General features: G+C 37.6%; 1 protein-coding gene across 4 annotated transcripts in view; it reads right to left on the minus strand.

Moving 5' to 3' along the window:
• Nucleotides 1-16174: 16174 nt before the first annotated feature.
• Nucleotides 16175-24744, minus strand: part of SP3 (Sp3 transcription factor) — a 42638-nt gene continuing 34068 nt past the window's right edge. For all 4 annotated transcript variants that reach the window (XM_038142298.1, XM_038142296.1, XM_038142297.1 and 1 more), the window contains 2 exons: nt 20086-20282; nt 16175-17941 (listed from right to left, as the gene is read on the minus strand). In XM_038142298.1, coding sequence (XP_037998226.1) covers nt 17625-17941; nt 20086-20282 — 514 coding nt within the window. In that variant the 3' untranslated portion in view covers nt 16175-17624. The remainder of the gene's footprint in view (nt 17942-20085; nt 20283-24744) is intronic.

Here is a 24744-nt window from a genome sequence, read left to right on the forward strand (position 1 = left end):
AGCATGAAAGTGATTCTAGCGTAAGGGAAGAAGGTGAAATGAGACCTCTCTGCCTTTTCAACAGTTAATGCACTTGTGCATGTAAAAATACAATGCTTTCTCATATTCATTTATAATGATGCATTGCATTTTCTTAGATCTGTAGGATATAATTTCTCTGTTGATGTCCTTGGATATCCTAAAGCAATATATGACTACAACATATAATTTCAATAAATCTAGACTTCCTAAGATATTGATCAAGAAGAGATTTGTGATTTTGTGCCCAACTTGACAGTCTATTAAATGGCACCTGCCTGCGTACTCAGCTTCTAAAATATACTATCTTTCCTAAGACATTTCATGTTGAACTTCTAAGATAAGACAACTATTTCCAAAATGCTGAATTAACATTACTACAATGCTGTGTAATCTGGAACTTTACATTTTTTAACCAGACAACCAAACATCAAAACATTCATTTTTCAGGCACTGTAATAAAGTAATTGTCAAAATAAGCAAACTTACACAGAACATAAAGACAAATATTTTTAACAGACAGTGTCAGGTTTTCAATAAAATGTAGCACAAGTCAGAGTTCATGACAAACAGGTATTTTTAGCGTGCATCTTAGAATCCACAAGCTGTAGAGTTTATATGGCCATTCAATATTTATATGCAATATCAAAGAAGCAACTGAACAAAATGTGATTTTTCCTTACCCTGACTGAGAACTCTTGTACCAGGATAACCATGTCCACTGGGAAAGCAGCATTATTTGGAAAAAGGCCAGATCAGACAGATGGCAGAGAAAAGGGAATCAGTGAAAAGTGAAATGTTCAGTATTGAAAAGTTTCAGTAGCAATGTAACATGCTAAATGACAAAGAAATTGGTCAGTCTCTTCATCTCCTGATATTACTAAAACCAAACAAGGGTATAGCATAAGCAAAACATTTTTGAAATTAAATTAATATAAATTATATATACATGAATACAAATAAATATAAATATAAATATAGAAATAAATATAATAATCTGTGATTGTGAGAAAATTATCTAAAATATTCAGTGAAATAAGGTATCAAACAGTAAATTTTTCTCCATACATGTAGTCCAAATATATTCCTATGTTTTCCAAATAGTATGCAGTGTATAAAAAAACCCATGCGACTTAGCTACCTTGATTTTTAACATTAGTTTTTGGAACTAGGGTAATTTGATTATTGTCATTTTTACGAACTGCATGACCACCAGTAAGTTTCAAATTCATAACCTTGATGTAAAAATGACAGATTTTGTTCAATCAGTTTAGTTTGATCAAGTTCAGGTGAACAATCAATAGGCTACGCCTTCAAGCCACTGCTCTTTACTTGATGTAGTGCTGCTCACAAAAACCCAAGACAGACATGATCTGCTTTCATGTTTCATGCACTGAGCTTAGGGATGCCCAGTGCAACCCCCAAAGTAGAGATTTTACCAGATCTAATTGGACTGTTAAACAAATATTCAAGCAAATCTGCTTCTGTTTCAAACAGCACACAAAATTTTGATGTGGCACCATCATTCAGCCACTTTTGCTCCCCACTTGAATAGAACTGGAAGGTTGATAATTTGGGAATGAAGCTCTAACTACTACAACTGCATCCATAGTGGTCATGGAGATAGGTGGCAGTGAAGAATGCAACAAACACCTGCTGAGACACTGGGGGCAATCCTGGTGAACTACAGTGAGACCAGGTATCATTTGCAGACTCTCTGAGCAGTTCAAGGAAAATATTTTAGATAGCCACAGCATAAGGGGTCCTGCAAACATTTTTGTTTTAAGCACACATCATGTATCTGTACATAATCTCTGTATCTGCTCCTATCCAGCTCAAAGACGTGGACAATGTGGATCCACTGTGCCAGTCATCATGCTATACAACTATTTTCATTTGTGCTACCACAAATAAAGAATTAAATATTAAAGTGGTACCTCTGGTATGAAATCTAGCTTTTGTTGTCAAGATTATTTCCTTGTCCAGTGACATAAAAGTGATCAGTATGCCATTATGTGGATAAAACAATTAAAAAGTTTCTCAGAACTAACTCTGTCATCTTGGACAGCAAAATTACTGCTGCAAGGAGCCACCAGCACATTTGTTTTCATTATAATCAAATGCACCATCCTCATCAAAATGATAATTTGACAGGGATTTTTTTGTTCAACTCATGACAATTTATCCGTGTCAGTATTTATTATCTTACTGTCATGAAAGCTCCTATGCAGACTGCGACTTCATTATCCATACATGAGTTTAAAGCAGTAGTTTGCCTGATAAGAAGTGCCAAGCAGTTTATCATTTTGTATTTGCCAAAATTATTTTGTAACAGGTCACTAGGCTTTCTTCTTAGAAAGCAATCTGTATTGAATGTTCTCTTAAAATATTAGATAGCCAATGCCTCTACTGGATTAGTACAGTTCATTGGAGTACAGGGCTATTGTTTCAATTAAACACATCTTGGAATAAAAATTATGGCCAGTTGTAACGAAAACAACTATTAATTTTCAACCATTTTTTTCTATTTAACACCTTTGCAAATTCTCAGAAACAATTGCTTTTGTCCACTTATAAGAATATAAGCTGGGAAAAAGTGGATTTATTATTAGTAAAACACCAAGGTTATAAGCACTGAGTCTTGGCAAAAATCTGAACATTTTACATACTACTCTGGAAAAGTAACAAAGACACAACAAAATGTACCAACAAGGGTATAGCCATGTAATGATATACAGAAGACCACTTCAGTATTTAATTTATAAGAGAATTGGATTTCTGGCTGCAGTTTGTTCCTTCAAGTGTTAAGATACTCTGTCTGTAAAAAGCCTTCCTATATTCTCTGTAGAATATTTTCCTAACTACCACCAACCCTCAATATGTGCACCTATGTATGAGGCTGGTATGTACTTTCTAAACTTGCTTCCATTTCTTCTGTCTGAATTTTGTCTGAGGTACACCATCTGAATTGACCTCAAAAGTCAGCAACAGTCTTCATGATGCACTGGTCTTTCTTGACTGGGATTTAACATTTTCTTTTATTTCTAATATCTCCTGCCTCTGCAGGGACTCTATGGATAAATTCCTGTGATTATGCCCTCCAGTTTCCAGATTTCTGTCAGGTGTTTTGTTTCCTTGTGCTCCTCTATCTGCATCTGAAGTCTAATCTAACACCTACACTGCAACTTCTTTGGGACTCTGTCTTTGGTTAGTGTTTCTGTCAGCCCCAGATAGCAAAAATAAATCCCTCTAATGTACACATGTCAGCACAAAGTACTTCAGTTCCCTAACACCTGCATCTTTCAGTACATACATTCTCATCCTTTCTCTGACAGCTCTCTCTGGATCACTAGCTGAATATCATTTTAGCCGAAACAGAGCTGTTACTATCCTCACCCTTCTCTCTCTCCAGGTTAACCTTGCACAAGGTCTCCTGCCATAATACAGCCAACCTGCTGATTCCTCATACAAATAATTCAGATATCTTCAACTTAGACTTCTCTATAGGTCCTCTAATAGCTATATACAATAATTACAGAACCTTGATGCTTAGTGCACGAGGTGAAGTTTTTCCCAACCATCCATATAGATAAAAGTCTTCTCCAAGCTCTTACCATCTTGGTTTCTTCTAATTTTGCCAAATGTCATCCCATTGGATGGTCAAATAGTAACATATTTATCTTCGCTACACTGCTCTTCATGCTCAGGAGGAGATTTTCAGAAAGAATTGTGCAGGATCATGTTATCTTCAAATCCTTCCTTCAGACTTTCTTTGTGGGATTTTTGTTTGTTTGGTTGGTTTGTTTGTTTTTTTGTTTTTTTTTTACCACTGTGTCAGTTAAATGCTGAGAAAACTGCTGTGCTATGCTCCCAGATCTGCACTTCCATTGGGTCTTCTGCTTCCTGGTTACACCTACACTGCAAGGTCTTTGGAGCAGGGCCAGCTTCTTGTGTTTGTACAGTACCACCCACAGCAAAGCCCATTTTATGACTAGGACTTCTGGCGGACATAGACCAGTCCTGCAAACCACAGCAAAGCATCACTGTGGGAAGAGTAGCTTCTCTGTCAGCATAACTTTCCTTGCTGCAGAAGGGAGAGAAACCCCAGCAGACCCTTCTTCCCACACTTGTCTGCTGCAGCTTCTCTTAACAAAACAGTGTCTGCTTGACTTGAGGCAGTTTCTCCAAGGGACACATGAGTGTCTCACCCTTTGAAGCCTGTCTAGCAACAATCCAGCTCTTTCTTCCTCACCTGAGAAAGAACAAGATAAAGCTTCAAGAGACAGAGAAAAAAAAAAAAACCAACAACAACAACAAAAAAAAACCCCTGTCAAAACAAGCAGGGTTAGATCCAGAACCTGTTATATTTAAAAGAAATGCTAAATTTACTGTAATGGGCTTTGACAAAAGTCCCCTGCTACAAAGAAAAACAGGCTGAAATTGGCTGAGTCATCTCAGTAAGAGGCAGAGCTCTCTTCCAGTCCCACCGCTTCCTTATCCAGCCATTCCCAGCCACCTGCTGGCAGTTCACACTCCCTCTCCAGGCTGACTTCCTGTAAAGCTAACATATTCCAGCTGTTCTGCAGTCCCAGACCTTAACCCTTGCTTCCCTTTACTAAATACTCACTGTCTTCCTCTGCATCTTTATTTTTCCAAAGGAATTTAGTGTCATGGTCTTCATGTAACTCTGTGATGAGGCCTAAGAGAAAAGGTGAACTGTTTAGACTGCAGAGGAAAAAAAATGAAAAAGCCCCAAATTGGGATCTTCTTCCTTTGAATTCAAGCATGGGAATTCTGGAGGGGTGAATAAGATAAAAATAACGATCTCTTCTAGATCTGAATATTTTGCAATCACTTGGTATTTTAATTCTAATGAGAACATAAAATAAATTATAAACAGGCCTTAAGAATATCTCTTTCAAATTTATGTCTCAGAAACAAAATTATTCCTTGCCACCCAAGTTTTATATATATACTCTTTCCATACTTTTCATATATATATGGATATAAATGCCCTTATTCTAGTTCTGTGGGAAAACTGCTGCTTTGGTAAATGTACAAAAAGCAGATACAGCCTTAGTACTGTTGCCATGTGTTACTGGTCATCATGAGAACAAAGTCATGGAAAAAATCCTACAGTTTCTTTCTAAAAACAAAAGAAAGCCTTATTTTGATTTCATTAAACTAAACAAAAAAGCATTATGAAAATTTAATATGTGTCTTCTTGTCATACTCATAACCAGCCACAGTATCAAGAATGAGTATTTCAGCTCCATCTGTGGTTCCCTCCTATTAGGGGAAAGGTAAATAAGTTCTTGCTGTCATTAATTCTTCAAGAAGGTTGCTTTACTTTGCTGCTTTTCAAAATGTATTTTCACATCCTCAGGTACTGTGTGTGGCCAGCCATTGTAACTGTTTCAGTTCAAGTGGATTGTGTCAGTAAGTCAAATGCAGGGCCATAATTTAGGTTCTAAAACGTGAAACTAGGAGATGATGGGGGTAAAATACATGTCAGAAAGAAACCTCTCAGCAGCAGGAGGTCTACAATGACTGTACAGACATGAGGATAACATGGTAGCATGCATTTAAACCCACCTTGCACTCCAGCTGTTCACATATGAAGAGTCAATTCATAGTCTGCATGCTCTGTCTGTTTTGTGACAGGACATATTACAAAGTCATTAGCTGATACACCTTATTGCAGGACCAAGGTACTCTCAAATGCTTACACATGGAAAGAAGCACTTGGGGCTGCAGTGAACATATCCATGAGGGATAGCATTGATGTGCACATTACTGGAGGTATTTACACAAGGCAAGCCAGCTGTTAAAAGGAGAAAGCTGATTCAGTGCTCTCTATAAGGACTTAAGACATTTTGAGAAATAGCCTCATTTATTAGGAACAACAAGGTTTTGGTGATCATCAGACATCCTAACAGGAGGCTAAAGTGCACTTGGGCCTACATCTGAACTTTCATGTAGTTGAGAGTCCTTATCAATCAATAAAGTCAAAATGATTGGAATAACAGTTTTCACTACAGAGAAATAAAGCAACAAAATTCATTCAAATTCTTTTTTCATTGTATACAGTGACAGATATCTTCATTCTCGGTCTTCAAAAATATTTTTAATTATATATTACTTTTTAGGGAATCAGAAACTGTTGAGCATGAAAAGCAATTACAGCATTGTGTATCCATAGGAAGTACTTCAACACATAGATACGGAGAAAGAATAAAATTGATTACCCTAAAGCATGCAGAAATTGGTTCAGAAATATTTCAAAATTTTGCAATTGAATTTTGAAGGCAAATCTAGGAAATCCTATGCAAACAAAAATAATCCTGTGGATGAGGATTAATCTTCTCTACTGAGCCTATATCCAGTGGTTTTTCTCTGCCCCTAGGAAAGCTAAACAATGAGACATGGAATATAATTTGGATGTTTATTTCTAGATCAAATATAAATTACTCCCTTTGCCTTTTGTAATTTGGGGGGTTTAGATCTTGCCTCCTAAGTTTTCTAAATTCAGAGTCCATCTGAAACTTTTCACTACGATACGAGCACCCTGTGAAAGAAGAGAGACAGTAGTTTCTATCAACCCAGAACACAACTGACTTTCAAGACAGACAAGATGGCAGTCACAAGAGGTTTGGTATATGCTTCATTTGAAGATGCTAAAATTATATGTCTGAAGAGTGGAAATTTGAGAAGTATTGATTTTAACTCTGAGTTACAAACCTCTTCCATTTATTTTTGTATTTGACGCTTTAGAGAGACTTATAGGGAAAATGAAAACACGAGTTTCCTACTTAAGCTTCTTTTTCTATGAAGTGGTATGCCAGTAAAATAGCCTTCAATTGCCACACCTCTAAATGACTGCCAGAGATCCAAAGCATGGGGACACAGGGCAAGAGACATAACTTTATCTATTTTTTTTTGAGTAACTGGTGACCTTACTCTAACCTGTGTCTTTGTCAGTGATTATATCCTTCTACTATAATGTATAACAATGACATTTAACAGAGATGCTTTAGCCAGCTCTTGCTAAGCAATGTATCAACTACCAAAAACAAAAGTCAACCAGTCTTCACAAGTTACTAAGAAAGGTGTTTAGAAGTATTTAAAATACACAACCTCTAGGCTAGCTAGCAATTTTCTGAAGATATTTTCTAATTTCTTTCTTACTCAGATAGCTTCAAATGGTGATTTGGGCAGCTGGAACCTGGGGGCATATTTGCTTCATTGCATAAAATATTTTGTCAGCTGGAGCTGATTTTTTGTTAGCATACAGATGGACACAGAAAACCTTCAAAGACCTTACAAATATATTTTGTTTTAAATGTAAATACCACTCTGGTATCATTAATAGCCAAGCTAGCTTGTTTCTCTTAGCATTCTACACCTTATATGACAATAATCTCAGGGCTTTATTTTCCTGATATAAATTTTCATTAAGCTTGTGGAGGGCTCTTTCTGTCTTTCCTGACTGATTCAGGTTTAATTGGCCTCCAAGGATAGTAAGCTGTTTGAGGGCTCTTTCAGAATCTGTGTTCCTCTGCTTCTTTGCCAAATATTTTTTATTTCATCTAGCAATTTGTTTCTATTAGCTTCTTTTCTCCATTTTTGCTGCCAAAGCTGCAACATTTCTTCTCTTGTAATGTAAGCATTCCCCTCCATCAGTGGTCTTGGAAGAAACACCATTTTTCAGGAAGCTCCACCTTTTATTTCAAAGTCCATTATGTTATGTCCCAAAAAGGTTTAGACAGAAGATCTTTTTCTATTTGCCTCTACTCCAGTCTAAGTGAATCTCTGTAATAGATGTGTGGGCTGACCATGCCATTTAACCTCTTTCCAGCAAGGCCAAACTGAGTATGAGGAAGTCAGAACATAATTGAATCTAAGATAGAGACAAGATGAAAAAAATAGAAAACCAAAAACCCTATTATATAAGAAATTCAAGATTATAGAGAAAAGTACTTTATTTTTCTTTCTAAATAACCACATAACATTCTTTTCAAAAGGAAACTTTTTTCCTTCTTTCTATCAGGGAAGCCTAGGATTCGTGTACTATTTCCTTCAAACTGAACTAAGAGTTTTGGTATCCTTCTGTATTTTCCTGATTTTTCATTCTCTTCTGTGTGGATATAAAAGCCTCTATTTCAGCAATATTTTATTTCCATAAAGAGCACTGAAGCTATTATTTGCTTGCCGTACCTTTAATTATGCTTCTATAGTTTCAGAAACAGTCCCATTCTGCAACAGTAATTAGCAGATCTCTAAGATGGTGGCTCACAGGTTTTGGGCTGCCTTTGTAGCCAGTACTCCTTCGCTCCTCTGTGCAGCTTTATTTATTTAACAGATTTCCAGCCATAAAGTTTGTAGCAGTCAAAGCCATCTCTTTTTTCATAGGTGGGCACAACTTTCAAATTAATGGCCATTTTATACAGCTGAAAACTCAGACAGCCAAGCCTGTCCTCAGATGGATTCTGATTTTTCAGAATGACACTTGGTTTTTCAGTAGAGCAAACCCTAAATTCTGAACCACGATATTCTCAAATATGGTCACATGTTCACGTCATATTCTGATGTTCAAAAGTCTTTTAAAATGGAAGGACAACTGCTCCAGAATTTGAAGTTCTGGATGATAACAGCAGAAATTTTATCAAAAGGAATCTAGCAAAAGTCAATAATGCACTGTATGAAGTTTTTTATATGTAAGAACTAAAAATATCCTCTTTATACTTTCTGCAACAGGGAGAGAGAAAAGGCAGGACTCTTCAGAGACAAGTTAGAGGAAATAAATAATAGGGAAGAGACAGAGAAATAAAATATTAAGACAGAGAGATGACTGTCAGAAACAGTCTGCTTCTCATCCAAATGTGGCAGATACTTCCACTAAAGCAGCTGTCTCAAATTAATAAAGATCTTGAATGAAATTCTGCGTCTCCTAAACATTCAGGGGGATAAGATTCCACCACAATCCTTGAGATCAAATGAAGTAACTGTATAGATGGTTAAGACTGCCATTAGCATGCCTTCTGTGGTTCTTCTTGAAATGAGAAGAATGAGAGAGAATAGAACTAACAAGTTTAACAGTTTTATGCAAGTACTTATGCTTGCCTGGCTGAAGAGAATTGGGAAAGTTTGTACTCCTAGCTCAGGTACTTGTTTGTAGCTTGTCTTGGACCTTTCCATTTTTCTTCCTTAGCACATACAAAACTTCCATGCTTCAATAAATAGGGATCTAAGTTAACAAGCAATGATAAACAACAAAGCCCCACATCACCTCACAATCCTCAAATACATTTTAAAGTCTTGGGATTGTAAATTCATATTTCATTTGCCTGCTATGCGCAAGTAATCTGCACATACTAAATGGACGTATCAAAAAGTGTGCTGTCAAACAGAAACTAAATGAGAAAAGAATAGAAAACTTTTGGCCTCTGTGGCATTTTCCAGTTATGCCACTTCAAGTGTTCCTCAGATTAAGCACAGGCTAAAATATACTCAAAGAGAAATGTCAGTTTAAATTGCAGGGATCACTAATACGTACTGAACACTGCACTTGAAAAACAAATCACATTTTGCATGCACACACCAGTCTTTAAACATTCAGGTTGCAAACTATTTATATTTGACATGCCAAGTCGGGAGGGAGGGTTGGTGTTAATTTTTTAATAACTTAGATAACTATTAATTTTTTAAAAATTGTTGTGATCCCTCACAACTGCTTACATGCTCTGGTTCTGAAATCTACAATATTCTTACAATGTTTGGTGCTCAATTTTAAAATTAGTCTGTTTCTAAAGTATGAGAAAAGTCATGAACATTGAGAGAAAATTTAGAGCCCTTACTCAAAATAATAAGAGTGTTTCACCTGACTTACTTTTTGTGGTGTAACGCTGAACCAAGCTTTAATGTGGCAAACCCTTTAAGACTTTTGTCATAAAACATACCAAAGCAAAAAGATATAACTTGTGTTTAACCAATAAATTATTTACAAATTTCTAAACCTAATTAGATGTTCTCATAGAAGTGAGACTTTTCTCTACTTGTATAGGTTTTATTGCATGAAATTATACAGATGGGATAATGCAGTCTTGAATAAATTTTGAAACCTATTCAATGACTGGGCAAGAGAAATTAACAAATAGCTTCTTTTACCTTAACATTCCCAGATGTAAAGATCCCTTGAAATGATATCAGGCCAGTTAATTCTGCCCCCTTTTTACACATTCAGCATTCAAGAACAGGGTCCTCAGTTTTTTTCACCCACTGTCTCGCTCATAAGCAGGACAGAACAAAGTTTTGATCATTTCTATCGCAAAGCTCTCTGCCTTCCAGAAACAGACAGGAAACATCTGTTGCTCTTGCTTGAAGAGGCAGGAGGAACAAAGAGGCCTCTAAGAAATTTGGAGAGCTGCAGCAGAAGAGACAAGTATTAAGGGAGGCTGAAAAGGAAGGCAGTGAAGGGATTAATACTGGAAGGTGACAGCTCACCTCCCTTACTCTGCTCCTGAAGTCTGAGTTGACCATGATTATTCCCACTCACTAGTGTTCAGTATTGTACCAAACAGGAAAACTGTAAAATTTGCCACATGCTTCAATCCTCCTGCATTTGAAATATTTTTATAGCTACTTCTACTTCTGAGGATGGTTAAGGCTTTCAGGGAAGCTGGAAAACACCCCTCACTCCAAATCTCAGATGAGCAAATACAAAATTGGTCACATAAAGAGCTAATTAGCACAAATGAAAATGGAACTATTTTAATTCTCCAGGTAAAAACTGACTAGGGAGGTCTCGTTTTATTTTTTTTTTAAAGAAGTGTAAGAAAAGACCCAAAATTACATTAAGAATTCATATAGTTTTAAAAGGTGTGTTTTTTACAGGAAAAAAAAATTGAATAGCTCCTTTGGAAACTATTAAATAATTTTGTGTTTAGGACACATTACATGTAGTAAAAACAGCTACAAATGTACATGAAAAAATTATGATTAAATCCCATTACCTCAGATGGCAGCTTTGGTACAAATAACCCCAGACAGAGCTCTGGATGTAAGTCAGGAACAGGAGGACGTGACACCTATGGCTGCCTATGACACTGCCTCACCTCTCACCGGCATGGCAGCTCGCTGGCCAAACACCACTAAAAACAAAGGCCGCCGATGCCACACGGTTGCACCCGTGCCCATGCCTGCTACCTGCTTGTCCTTCTCCTTCTCAGCAGGACCTGGGCAGCCCTTGGGGTGGTCCCCAAAAGCCAGAATGCGACTCAAGCTGTGCTCCGTGAGCTGTCCACGCGCACAGGCCTGCGGCAGCTGTGGAGCCTATGGGGCTGTGGGGCCTGTGGGGCCCGCGCCCGCCAGCAGTGTCCTGTGGGGGGCCTGGAGCGTCCCAGGGCGGCTGCCAGGGCCCTCACCACAGCACGGAAACAAGGCCTGTGGGGCTGGGCAACCGCGAAGTGACCTTTTCCTCAAACAATAAATAAAACCAATATGCAAAAGAGCCACAGAAGTGAGGCAAACAAGCCTGATGCTGCCACAGGCCCAATCCATTCTCCTGTACTTAGTTCCTAAGATAGACACGATATCCTTGTACCCCTAATGAAAGGATTCAGCCAAAACGTGGCTCAAGCAGCACAGTTCAAGCTTCAATGCATATCTGGTTTTCTCCATCATAAATCACCTATAGTAGTGCACATTTCCAGGTACAAGTTTCATTAGTCCTCGAGAAACAGTGCATATTATGGCTAATCTCAGTCTAGCATGGGGGCTTCTGCTGGGATTATGGTATATATGACCTAGCAGGAAAATTACAAGACAGAGAAGTGCACAGGTCAGTAAAGAACCAAAAGGCAGTAAAGACTGATATGAAAGCATCATGAATGTCAAAAAGCTTTATGCAGTTCTCAATTGATTTTTTTGAGTCCCCTTTCCTTGCTTTACTGCATCTTGTCTGACTCATCAACAGCTTCCCCAAATGGCTGCAGTCACACTTGTCTGGAACCCACACTCCAGAAGGTTTCACTGGGACACCAGGGATTAGGATCCATAAACTATATTAACTCTTAATATTGTGTGTCTCCACAGCGTTCTGCAGCCCTACTCCAAGTAACTCATCCAACCATCTGTTCCTACCTCTTTTCCACCATCCTCACTTTGACCTCATATTCACAAATCTTCCTACCAGCCCACAAGAGCACTCTTTTCTTACCTGCTTGTTCAGTGTCGGGTAGAAGCTGCTTTTTACCAAGTCACATACCTCAGGTCTTCTTATGCTGCTCCCCCTCTTGACAAGTATGGCAGAATGCTGCCATTACACCCTGTGTCTGTCTGTTTCAACCACACTTGAACATTACATGTTTCTTTGTGCAAGGCTATAGCTGAGGTCCCAACAGGGAACCAATGTTTACATACTAAGGGATGCAGCTGTGCCAGATTAGCTTGTGCTCAACATCTCTGAAAGAGGCAAATAGTACAATCAGAAATAGCAGGAGCTCAGAAAAGTAGAAGGTCCCAGTGCAGGTTGCAGCCAAGCTAACAATGTAAGACATGGCTACTACCCTTTCAGAGCCATCATTTTCACCACTAAATCCTCCAGCAGTACTGTTTGTAGTACTAGAATCAGTCTAGTACCTTCTTCTAGAGTGAAGAATGACTGACAGAATTAAAGTCTCCAAAACCACAATGGCAGAAGCAATAAGATCCTTTTGTATTCTACTACTTTCTTGACGTACTGATTCATGCAATGGCCTTTACAGAGGACAGAAGTCAAGAATCAATTTAAGCAGTAAATGTAGCACAGTCCCACCTAACATCATCATGATGTCTCCACCACAGGGTAATTACATGAACAGAATCCCACTGATTTTCCCGGCAAATCTGATGCCTTTTCTTCTGTTACATTCTCTGTCTGTCAAACCAAAACAAGTCCTAATGGAAGAAAAACATCCAGTTGGAAGCAACTGTGATGAAGCAGCCATTTGTGGTGTTTGTGCATAGATGATAAATAAAATTCTGTGAATACTTTACATAGAGGAGTAGGTTTCATAGAAACGTAGAACTTAAGAATGTGTGTAGGTGGGTTACCCAGTATATGTGAAAGTCAGGGACGCCTTTAGATAATTAAAATTTCAGTGATATTTTGTCCATGCCTGGTACCCAACTCAACCATCTCTCTGATGGTTCTTTTCATGTCAGGGGCCACAAGACTTACCTGAAAGAAATTTACAGAGAAAGGTGTGTGGGATTATGTGATACCACTTATCAACTAAGTTTTGCTTGAAAATTATTTGCTGTGGTGATCTGTCATCCTATAATCCTTGTAAAGGTATTGTTCTTTAACAAATTTTGTGGAAAATGCAGCTATGTTGCAAGGTATATACAGAAGTAAATTTTGTTATATCTGTAGACAGGCCAGGAGCATGGTCAATATTTGAACTTTTGGAGGCCGTAAGAAAAGCGGCGCTCAAGCAACAAATAGTTCTAAATCTTGCTTTGGAACCTTTTCCTGGTGGTGTCCATCTCATGCTGAGCTCAAAATCTGTGTAACTGAGTCTTCTGACAGAAGAGAAGGCATAGCTGGGGAGGGAAGGTTATTTCCTTGCAGGTAATTTCCATAGCATTTTCTGCCAACTCCACAATAATAAGGCTTGAGAAGGGTACCAACTTGTCCAAATAGAGGCTTGTACAGTGTCAAGATGCCAAAGTGAGCTCTGGAATTACAGACACTCTGTTTTGAGTCAGAAATTGCTTTCTTTTTCCTTAGTTCCAAGATGAAAGAAGGAATTATATGTAAAATGGCTTGTAAAAAATGCTTCTTTTTGATACAATCTTTAGAAACTAGAGCACAGAAGAACCTGATGCCAACCACTAGTACTCCCGTTGTAGGAAACAGCTACTATTCCTGTCTAGTTAAGTCAGCCATGTCATCTTCCGCCCTTTTTTACAGTACATGCTCTACACACCTAGTGTTAATGGTAGTGGTAAATATCTGGAGGAAAGACAGCTGGTTCAATCTTACAGCCAGCTGCTCATTAGTTCTTCACTCAAAGAAGCCAAGTCACTCTTGACAATTGACTATTAGCTCCATTCCTTCATTCCCCAACACCCAGAACAACTTCGAGAGAACATATCAAAGCTTTCCTGAAGCCATTGGCAAGGCTCATCTTCCTGATTCCAGCTGCTCAAAATGCCTAAAACTAAGGCCTGATATTTCTTTTTCAGACAAGCCCAAAAAAAGTGCTCTGCAGAGTCACTTGCCAGAAAAAAAATCTGCATAATCAGACCAGACCAGAAATCTGGCTCCTCACAAGCCTTTCAGTGATGATGATACTGTCCTTAGTCATATTGTTCCTTGACCCGGTAATTAACAATGATTAAAAGCTCTTGTTTTCTGCAAGAATCAGTGTTAGTTTGCAACTTGCAAGGATCAAACCATTAGTTCATTCAGGAATGAACACAATACTGAGATTATAGCAAGTGTATGTGCGGGCCTTGTACTTACTGGAAGTCGAACCACTGAAATTGGTAACACAGGATGCTCTCAAACTCATGCACTCTTGCAGACCCAGTTTTCAGGTCTTCCTAATTAGTGATTACAGAAGACTATAAGAGATAAAAACCAACCGAGGATCTAAAGGCTACCTTACCAAGAAACCATACAAGTGAGAAGCCTGATATGAAAAGAAGTATGTAAAATGACACAGACTGTACTAGCAAGAAGCACATCAAGCAACCATTGTCAGGAACCCATGAAGAACTGGAAAGCATTTTACAAAATGCATACTTTGTCTTGGTAGCACATGAATGCGTAGAGGACCAGAAAAGAGGCCATGAGGTAGCAACAATCCTACATACATCAAAGATCTTGGGCTCGTGAATCTTTGCCCTGGAAGTGAGCAGGGAGCTTTCAGAAAATACTATTCCACAACACAAACACTGTGGCTGTGAGCCATTAGGCCCCTTTGGCTGCAGGCTTCCCATGAGACTTATAGAGTTAGTTTCTTCCAAAACATCTACCTTCTGAAGCTTAACAACAACATATCTTTTTATATAATGTGCTACCTAAACACTAATTGAAGTACCCACTTGATGAAGTGAGCATAAAAGCTCTGAGAAATAAAGCAATCTCATCTTCAGCAATGAGACATCAAAACGCTTGACACCAAAACAGCTTCATCCACATATGAACATCAGTACAAGTGTCATTCCATAAAACTTGTGAAAAGCAGTTTGAATAAGGAAATGGCCCTCTTCCCTCCCACTTAAAATAATGCATTAATAGAGATACTGATGGCTAAGAGATGAGAAACAGAACCTAAGTATTAGAAACATACTAATATGCTCTGTACACTACAACAGCTTTTGAAAACCAAGCCCATTCACCTGCCTAAATGAAGTGGATTCAGGGCATGTTAATATATTGACAACATCCACGGAACACTGCAAGTCTAAGCAGAACTGTCTTCCCTCAAGCTGCTGCTCTCATCCCAACCAATTGCATCCTTTCATTTTATTAAAGAGACAATTAAACTGATGCTGAATTAACTCTGTACCTGTAAATTCCTGTTGCTCTGAATCTCTAGAAGATTTGCATTAATCTTTTTTTCCACCGAACTGCAAATGCAGAAAATCTTTCCTACGTGACTTCCAGTTCTCATTTTTCTAGGCTGAACTGTGCCTGGTTTATCCTAAATTACCCTGGTCTGTCCCCTGTCATTTGATACTCCAAAACTTTAGATCTCACAAATAAAAGCTTTTCACTTTCATTACATCATTATATACAACCATTACTCTCTTTAATCTCATAGTTCTCACTTAGTCACAGCTCCTTATTAATACTCCATGTATTGTGCATGTGTCAGAGGACTTAAACACAGCCTATAGGATGGGACCTACATATTCTTCATGCCCTGCTCCACATGAGAGCAAAACATCCCCACTACAGCAACACAGCACTTTTGTGTCCACGTACATACAGATGGGGGTTTGTGAGTGAGGAGGTGGAAAATTACCATCTCTGTGTCCATAGGGAAAGAAAACACATTTCTGCTTCCCACCATCTACTGCCAAATAATAAAACATCTCAGGCTATCAAGACATATTATGAAATTACACCTTGTTTGTTAACAAGAAGCACAGTAAACTCATGTCAAAAGAAAAAAAAATAGTGTTTTATTAACTACCACACTGTTATAATACACTTTAAACGTACAATAAGGTAGCCTTTAAATTTGAGGTGGTTTTAAGAATAACAAATGAACAGATTTCCAAATGTTTGTAAATAGGTGAACTGCAGTAATTATTGTTGTACATTTTTTGAAAATGGTATAGCACTTACAGACTGGCTATATAACTTCATTTTGTACATTTTCTATAATTGAAAATATAAACAGTAATTAAAAAATAAAAAGAAAATTCAGCATAATAAAAAACATATATGTTTATCAGTTAAATGTACTGGATACATACAATTTTTAAGGGAAGAAGCAAGAAAGGAAAAATGGCTGATATTTAAATGCAGATTGACTAACCAAAAACTAAACAACAAACAAACAAAAACCTCATAACCCCCCTAGTTCACTATGACTATATCCATATGTTTGGGAGTACTGTCAATATGGAAGTGATTTTTCTTTTGTATTTGCATATGTTATATTTTACTGGTAATTTACATGATGGCTTTTAAGGCCCTGGCATACAGATGTTTTTTTGGAAAAAGATTTGATAAAAATCACTGCTGAGACGCAATACACCTTATTTTTGGTCCTCCAATGTTCAAAAGAAGGGATATACTTCACTATAACATCTGCCTTACCACCCAAATGCTTCAACCTATACATATTTATTTTTCTTAACATTTTAAGCTTTTTAAACATTGGTTATATTGCCCACCTTGGTTATTGAAAGAATATTAACAAGACATCATTTTGGCAAATTAAATCTTAAACATGGCTTTTCAATAGGATTTAAAAGGTGACTATACCTAGAGTTCCATGTTAAAATGTAGTTTGCAAAATCTTACAAGAGTAATGCTTAAAATATTGTACATAGTTAACCTAATTAAAATAATTAGCTTCAAAATGACAAGTTGATGAGCTAAGTAAAGCCTACACTATGTAACATTTGCTTGGAAACTTGATTTGTCAGTTATGCATAATAAAAATTCCAGTCATCAAGAAAATTACAAAATTTCTTTTATCATAATGTGATTTCTTTTCACCCATCAACTTCTTTTATCTTACAATAGATAAATACCAACATGTTCTCATTTTTTTTACACTAAACCACACAGGATTGATGCATTTGGTTAGACTACCATTTCCATCGTTAAATTCTTTTTTTTTTTTTTTTAATATAACTTGGTAAAATTTCTTCTCTTCTAGATTCCAAAAGTACCTACAAAACCCATGCAATTTTACCATTTTAATATACTATGGAATATCATACAAAGTAAGGCATTTCAGTGTCATGTATAACCAAGTTACTGTCAATCCAAAAATTTTTGCACATCAATAAAAAGATATCTAAGAACTTAGGAACAATATTCTTCTCACTACTGTATAAAAATAACCACAATTAATAGGTATCTTGTGTAATATTTACTCCATTGTCTCGTTTCCCGAAACTGTGACAAGCTGTAAAGGTATTTCAGTGTTGGTAAGAATATCCTGATTGCTGGTGCCAGATGTATTAACAGTTCCTATTCCTGAAACAGAACCTTGTTGAATATTTGCAAGGATAAGTGTTGTTCCTCCTGCAGTAATCAAAGTATCATCAGATGTTGCTTCTACTGATGCCAGCACTGTACTGCTAGAGTGAATACCTTTTTTATTCTGATGTGTTTTAATGTGTTTGGCAAGATGGTCACTTCTCATAAAGCGTTTTGAACATTCTGGACAGACAAATTTCTTCTCACCTGTCAAAGAAAGAAAAAATATTCAAGAACACTAAAAATTAAACTTTAAGCTTTTTAGAGTCAGAATTCTAACAAGAATTGCATTGAGGAAGAAAGAGTTTGAACATGATAAACTTGTGTGTTACATTTCTTGACACCCATACAAATCCCATACAATTTATGTAAGAACTGATTTAATTTTCTGTGTGTCACCGAGCTTGGGGAGATCTTTCAGGCATGCTAGAGAATATAGCCATTTCATATCCTCAGGCTGCTAAGTTTCACTGCAATTATTACCAATAAATAACTTCTAGGAGGAGAACAACACCTACCAAATGATGGAAAGAGAAGACTGTATGACCTATAGCAGAATCACACTTGAGACTGACACACAAGATCATAGGGTAATTCAGGTTTGAAAGGACCTCTGAATGTCTGTGTTCTGATCTCTTTCTAAGCAGTCACCTATGACATCAGATCTGGTTGCTGAGGAATTTATCCAGTTTTCTTGAGAACCTTTAAGGATGAGACTGCAGGGACTCTATAGGCATCCTCTTCCAGTGCCTGGCTATTCCCACTATTAAAAAACGTTTACTTATAGCTGTTCTGAACCCTTCTTATTTCAACATACATCTGCTGTCTATTATCCTTCAACTAATACACCATCATCAGGGAAAGTAACTGCCTTCTTAAGGATGGCATTTTCAGGTAACTAGAGAATTACTACTAAGCTCCCCCTGCCATTACAGTTCTCTTTGTGCATCTGAATCCTACAGTCTTTCTTCATAAGGCAAAGCTTCCTGATGATCTTGGTCACTTATTAGTGAACTCAATCCTGTCATCAATGTCTTTCTTATATTGGGTGCTGAAAACTAGATGCCATATTCTAGATGCAGTCTAACCAGAAGAAGGGAACAATCCCTGAGATCAGGGCTCTTTGCTTCTGATGATACAGCTCTGGGTATCATTGCTGCTGGCCTTTGACCATGTTCCACTTGTCTATCAAGACTCCTGGGTACTTTTCAGAAGAGCTGTTTCCAGCCTCTCCATGCTTAGCCTGTGTTATCCTAAGTGTTAATTGCATCCCAGGTGCAGTACTTTTGTGACTATTCTTGCTGAATTTCCTAGGATTCCTGTCAACCCATTCCTCCAGCCTCCATCCCTCTGAATAGCAGCCTTGCCATCAAGTGCATTGACTGGTCACCCCAGTTTGGAGTCAGCCACAAACCTAAAAAGGTTAACAGCAGAATTCTGTTGATTCCTCCAGGTCAATGATAAAAATCTTGTAAGAGGTCAAAGGATAGATCCCTGCAGCATCTACTTTTAACTGGTAGGCAGGTACACTAGGAGCTACTAACCACACCCTCTGAACTGAATCATTCAACTCGCCTTTTCTTAAAAAAACGTCCCAGCTTGGATTTACCATACAAAATGTCTACACAAAAGCACACCATTAAGAACAACATGGAATATTTTTCACAGACATCCAAAGACATTTTTCTAAGCAATGTAAATGCTAATAAACACAAAAATTATTTATCTACGGGTTTTTCAAATACTATGATTTGAAAAGGTAAACATCCTGTTGAATGCAAATATGAATTTAGTTTGTAGGAAGACAGATAGAACAGATTTTAAACTAACTGCTCCTGGATAAGGTGGAATATCTACATTAATTTCTTTTCTTTGTATTAGACAGAAGGAAAAATGTGAACCTGAAGTTCCTAATTGGTGGTCTAACCATGAAACTAAAATGTGTAGAATGACGCACCATCACATGCTCTTCTTTGATTTTAGGAATGATATCTAATCCCCAGGCCACCTAGTCCTCCTTTTTTTCTTACTGAAGTTTTAAGATAGAAAAAGAGTTATAATCAGGTTCAAACAAATGAAATGCATTGCTGAGCCTGAATCAAAGTATTCTGATTAAGCTATGTTAAACATTAGCTTAAATGTCAGTTCTGAATCAAGAGGTGTGTGTTTTATCTCCTCAGACCTACCAACAATTCCAAAGCGTATAAATAAGATTTAGCTGATTTTAGAAAAATCACACTGCCTTAAAATCAATCCAATCCAAAGATCTGTTCTCCTCTTAAAAGTTATTTATCCTAGCTCAGTCCCTAGCATTCCTTTAGTTAAATACACCAGAATCAAAGACTGGAAACCTGTGTGCGTTCTTCGGTGTCGCTGGAGCTCATCGCTGCGAGTGAACCTTTTGCCACAGAACATCCAATTACAAACAAATGGACGCTCTCCAGAATGCCAGCGGAGATGAGCTCTCAAATGTGAGGTTTTCCCATATACTTTGCCACATCCTGGTATGTGACAAATGTGTTGCTTCTTTTTTCCCAAGTTGGAGCCTCTGAAAATAAAAAAAAAAAAAAGAGAGAGAGAGAGAGAGATAAGTTTTAATTCTAATATGCTCCTCCTAAATACTGGTCATATACATACATGGGGCTACACATACCACAACAGATCTGAAAACCAACCCGAGCAACTTCATGTTCTTGTTTCAAATACAACTGGATTCCAGAACACTCCATAAGGAGCTGGAAATAAATTCTATGATGCTATCCCAGCTCCACAGAAAACGATAAATTCAGCTGTGTGTGAAATGTATGAGATAGAAACATAATCTTTAAGAAGCATACATGTATATGAAGTTGGAAATAGAGTTATTACAGCAGTTTGTACCGCTTTGATGCTGAAGTGCCCATATTTTACATTTCTCAGAGTTTCAGGCTTTTACCATATCAAAGATAGTTTTGGCAAAGAAAAATACAAATTACTGCAACTGCCAAAATGGACACTGGAGATTTTGGCAACTGGGTAGAGAACAGATGGGACTTTTGGCATCTTGGGGAAACCTGAGAATCAGTTTGGGATTTTAAGACAAGCATACTGACCTGAATGCTTTCACTAAAAGAGGTGGAAGCTGATCTTGCTGACATTTAAAGGAATTCCTTGGTTTTTCGGTTAAAAAAAAGAAATCCATCACAATGAACAAAGAATTCACAGATCATATAATCCAGACTAAGCTTGATCCTTATTTTAAGATGCTGTCTCACTGATATGGCAGGTGATCAGGGAAAGCACCTGATACAACAGCCTATTTTATTTTTTTTTTTAATCTAATCACAAGAGATAAGACTCAGAGAAAGAGATCAGTCTGGCCAGTGCAGGGCATCATGATTGATTTTAGCCAATTTAAGTGTTTCCTACTGCTGAAAGGGGTACTTGAGGGACTAGGTCTGGCTGACAACATAGATATATGAATGGTAAATGCTGGTACAAGGGAGGAGATTGGAAAACGCAGCCAGGCATCAGGCCACCTTATTCATCAGCAACATTAACTTAGAACACCTCAAGTCACAGTCTTGGGTGCTCCATCCTCCATGACTGATTATACAATTTTCAGCTGCCTCCCCATGGCAATTTTTTTCTTTAAACTGGGTACTTTAGCTTCTGGTTTACATCTAACAAAGGTTCAGGTTGAAGTGTGTACATGCTTCAAGGAGCTAGCAATTGCTGCAAGCATTTCTGAACATGCACAAAAATTAACTCACTCTAAAACCTAACAGTGTCTAAAGGGGATTCCAACCTAATCACATATGTGCCTAAAACACTACAGACAGTCCAGAAAAGTAAGGAGATAAAATCCCATTAAGTCCTTGGAAATGTTTCTACAAATTGTCAATATGGAGCAATCTTCATAGAGTTTCATTAGTCATTTTGTCTCAGAAGATAAAAACATCACCTGTATCTACTAATTACTTGTCATGACAAATACAAGTTTCAATTTCAGAACAAATGCAATGAAAGCAGAAGCAGAGTCCAGAAGGCTCTTGATCTTGTTGCAGCAGGAGAATCATCTGAGGACTACATCCTCACTTCTTCTCCAAATAAACTCTAGTGTCTTCCCTTCCACAGTAATTAGAACAAATATTTTGTAACTTAGCATGTTATAGTACACAAATTGGATGAAATCATTTTTTCATCAAAATTCAATTTTGACATCCAAATTCCCTCAGAATAATATTAATATTCCTATCTCAACCATTTGAAATGGCTTCATTGCACCTCTAGTCTAGACTGAAGGAAACCAAGGTTCAACTCATGGTCATTACTGTGCATAGCTGATACAGAACAAGCAATTCTAAGCACTTCTCCTAACTACTGACAGAATTCCTTAGCACACTCTGAAGTTCCAAGTGAGGGGGAAGTTAAGGATCAACAGAATGAAACTCATAAGACTACTGTGAATTAGCAACTAAGTGTATTTATTCTACACAACTTCATATGGGCACCTGTATTTTTGCTTCATGTGTGCTCCAAACAAACAGGATACAAGCCAAATTCTATCTGGACACTTTGCAGCTGTGACAGTCTGGCACTATGCCCTAATACATGATGCTAAGAGCCTTTCTTGCTGCACTGACCAATAGCCATCATCACTGAATAGATGTATATGACTCCAGCCTACTCCTTGAGGGGAGTCTAAAAAACTACTAATATTAAAGTATTTCCATAATACATTTTAGCTTTACGAAGATTGGATATGACTTTTCTCAATAACCAGGCAGACTGCCAGAGCTTCAGCAGAAAATATCTTCATCCACTGAGAAACTGGACTTTACAGTCAGAGTATTTCCAGCAATAACATTAAGAATTTCAAGGGTAAAACACACACTTATTAATTATTTGAAGAACGTGGTTTTTAGAGTAACATACCTGCAGTGGTACTCAGAAGCACAGCTCCTCTATATATCAGACAGTAGTAGTTATATCTCAATGTAATTCCAGATGTAATTGTTAGGATGGTGAAATCTCTAAGTGTAACTGAGAGGAGACTAAACTTCCTACTTCCTACCTTAACTAGAAGCCTAATACATTCTGTTTGGAAACAGTCATCCTTTGAGGCATGTGTGTCTCTCTGTCCACTTGCTTATTCCCCATTTATTATATAAGCTTGGGGCTAAAAGGTGTTAATTTACAAATCTAATACATCATCTTCTTCCTTTCCTACTTTCCCTCCCACCAAGTAAGGCAAAGATAATAGTGGCTTCCCACTTCACAAAACTGGTACAAATCTGAAGACTGCAATGTAGTTCAATTCCAAAAGCCAATAACAAAAACCAGGAAGAACTTCTCAACTCGTCTCTGAATCCAGAAAGCAGCAAGAAATACCAAAACAAACACTATATGATAAATGAAATTATGATGAAGTCTTCACTATATGTGAAGCCACTTTCCTTTTCCTTCTCCATTCAGAGCATAAGAGCAATAGTATTGAGTGAAACATTATTCAGCTTTTTCACACTATTTTAAAGTACTTTTTTTTGTTTTAGTAGTTACATGTTATTTCTGTACTATGTTAAATACTATTCATTTCTCCAGGGCCTTTTTTCCTCATCATAGGTACTGACAACACTCACTCACAGTCTCTAAGCAGCTCACAAACATTAATGGCTTTATCATCTTAACATTTTGGTATGGTGAACCTCAACTAGTACAATCACTTTGTACCTCCAGCTATGAGGCAGAAAGAGATTAAGGCCAAAATTTCAAACACCCACCAGCTTGAGGTGTCAAGGTTAATGTAGTAGAAGTGTATTTTCCCAGAGTACCCTAGATGTTCATAGTCTGCTCCATCAAGTTCTTCACAGGAATGAACTCAGTACTTCTGCAGTGGGAAAGGTGGAGTATGTAGACCTACACCTCCAAAATTTCAGAGCCCTGTTACTGCAGTCCTGTGTCTCATTCCCTAAATACCTCCAGTTGCTGCAATAAGTGAAGCACGTGACAATCATTACACAGCCCTGATTCATTCCCTGTGTATCAGCCATCCCATCCATCAAATGGCACTGATGCCATATGAAAAAAATAGTATGCAGTCAAGTAATTAGAAACCAAGTGATAATGTATATGCACAAGGAATTAAGTTAAAAAGCTGCCCTGGATATCTTTAACTAAGCATTTGCCCAATTTTAAATTTTGCAACTTTAACATCACTTAAAGGAATTATGAATGCTATCTGAAAGATTTTTCAAAAGCAAATGTTTTACCATCTGAAACTCTGCAAATCATCAGCAGAGTTGAAAGACTAATCAAAACTCAGAATTCCAGCACTAGGGATAAACAGGTAACTCTAGCAGCTATGGAATATTAACACTCAAATATTCTTTCAAGTGGGCTTATTCCTTTCTCCTAAACTCTAAAGGAATTCTGCATTCTGGTGGGAAAGTTGCTCTAGCAACTGTAAGCACTTTCACTCTTTTCTGTTTCCCCACCATTGTCTCCTTCATTATCCTGTTTCTCTTCCAGTTCTAATTCTTCTCACATCCTGACTTCTTGTCCTACTTTTCCTAGGTACTTTGTATGTTTGATGTGTCCAGACCTTCCTTTACAGGGGATTTCAGATTCTCATCTATCTTAACTCTGTCGCAGCCCTTACCTCAACTCTTTCCCAAAAATCGCATATCTGAGTTTTCAGTCAGACTACACCCTTTTCCAGACTTCCCAAACCATCTCTCAAAAGGATTCTCTCACAGGCTAAAACTTTAAAATTTCATTTTATATCAACTCCACTCAGAGGGAAGAGGATTTTACAGTACAGATTTATAAATTAAACCACTGTAGTTTGGAATGGAGCACGAGGAAGATTAAACACCTGGAATCTCTGTTTCCTAAGAGCACAAGTAGTGCAAATCACATTTTCAGAGTTTTCTCCTGAAACCTTTGGTGGTGATGTAAATGTATCAGAGTCTTTTTCCCTTCAACACACTTAATACTTACTTGGCATGGCTGCCTGAGATATTACCTCC

The sequence above is a fragment of the Motacilla alba genome, chromosome 7 (genome assembly GCF_015832195.1).
Source record: "Motacilla alba alba isolate MOTALB_02 chromosome 7, Motacilla_alba_V1.0_pri, whole genome shotgun sequence".
Taxonomy (NCBI): domain Eukaryota; kingdom Metazoa; phylum Chordata; class Aves; order Passeriformes; family Motacillidae; genus Motacilla; species Motacilla alba.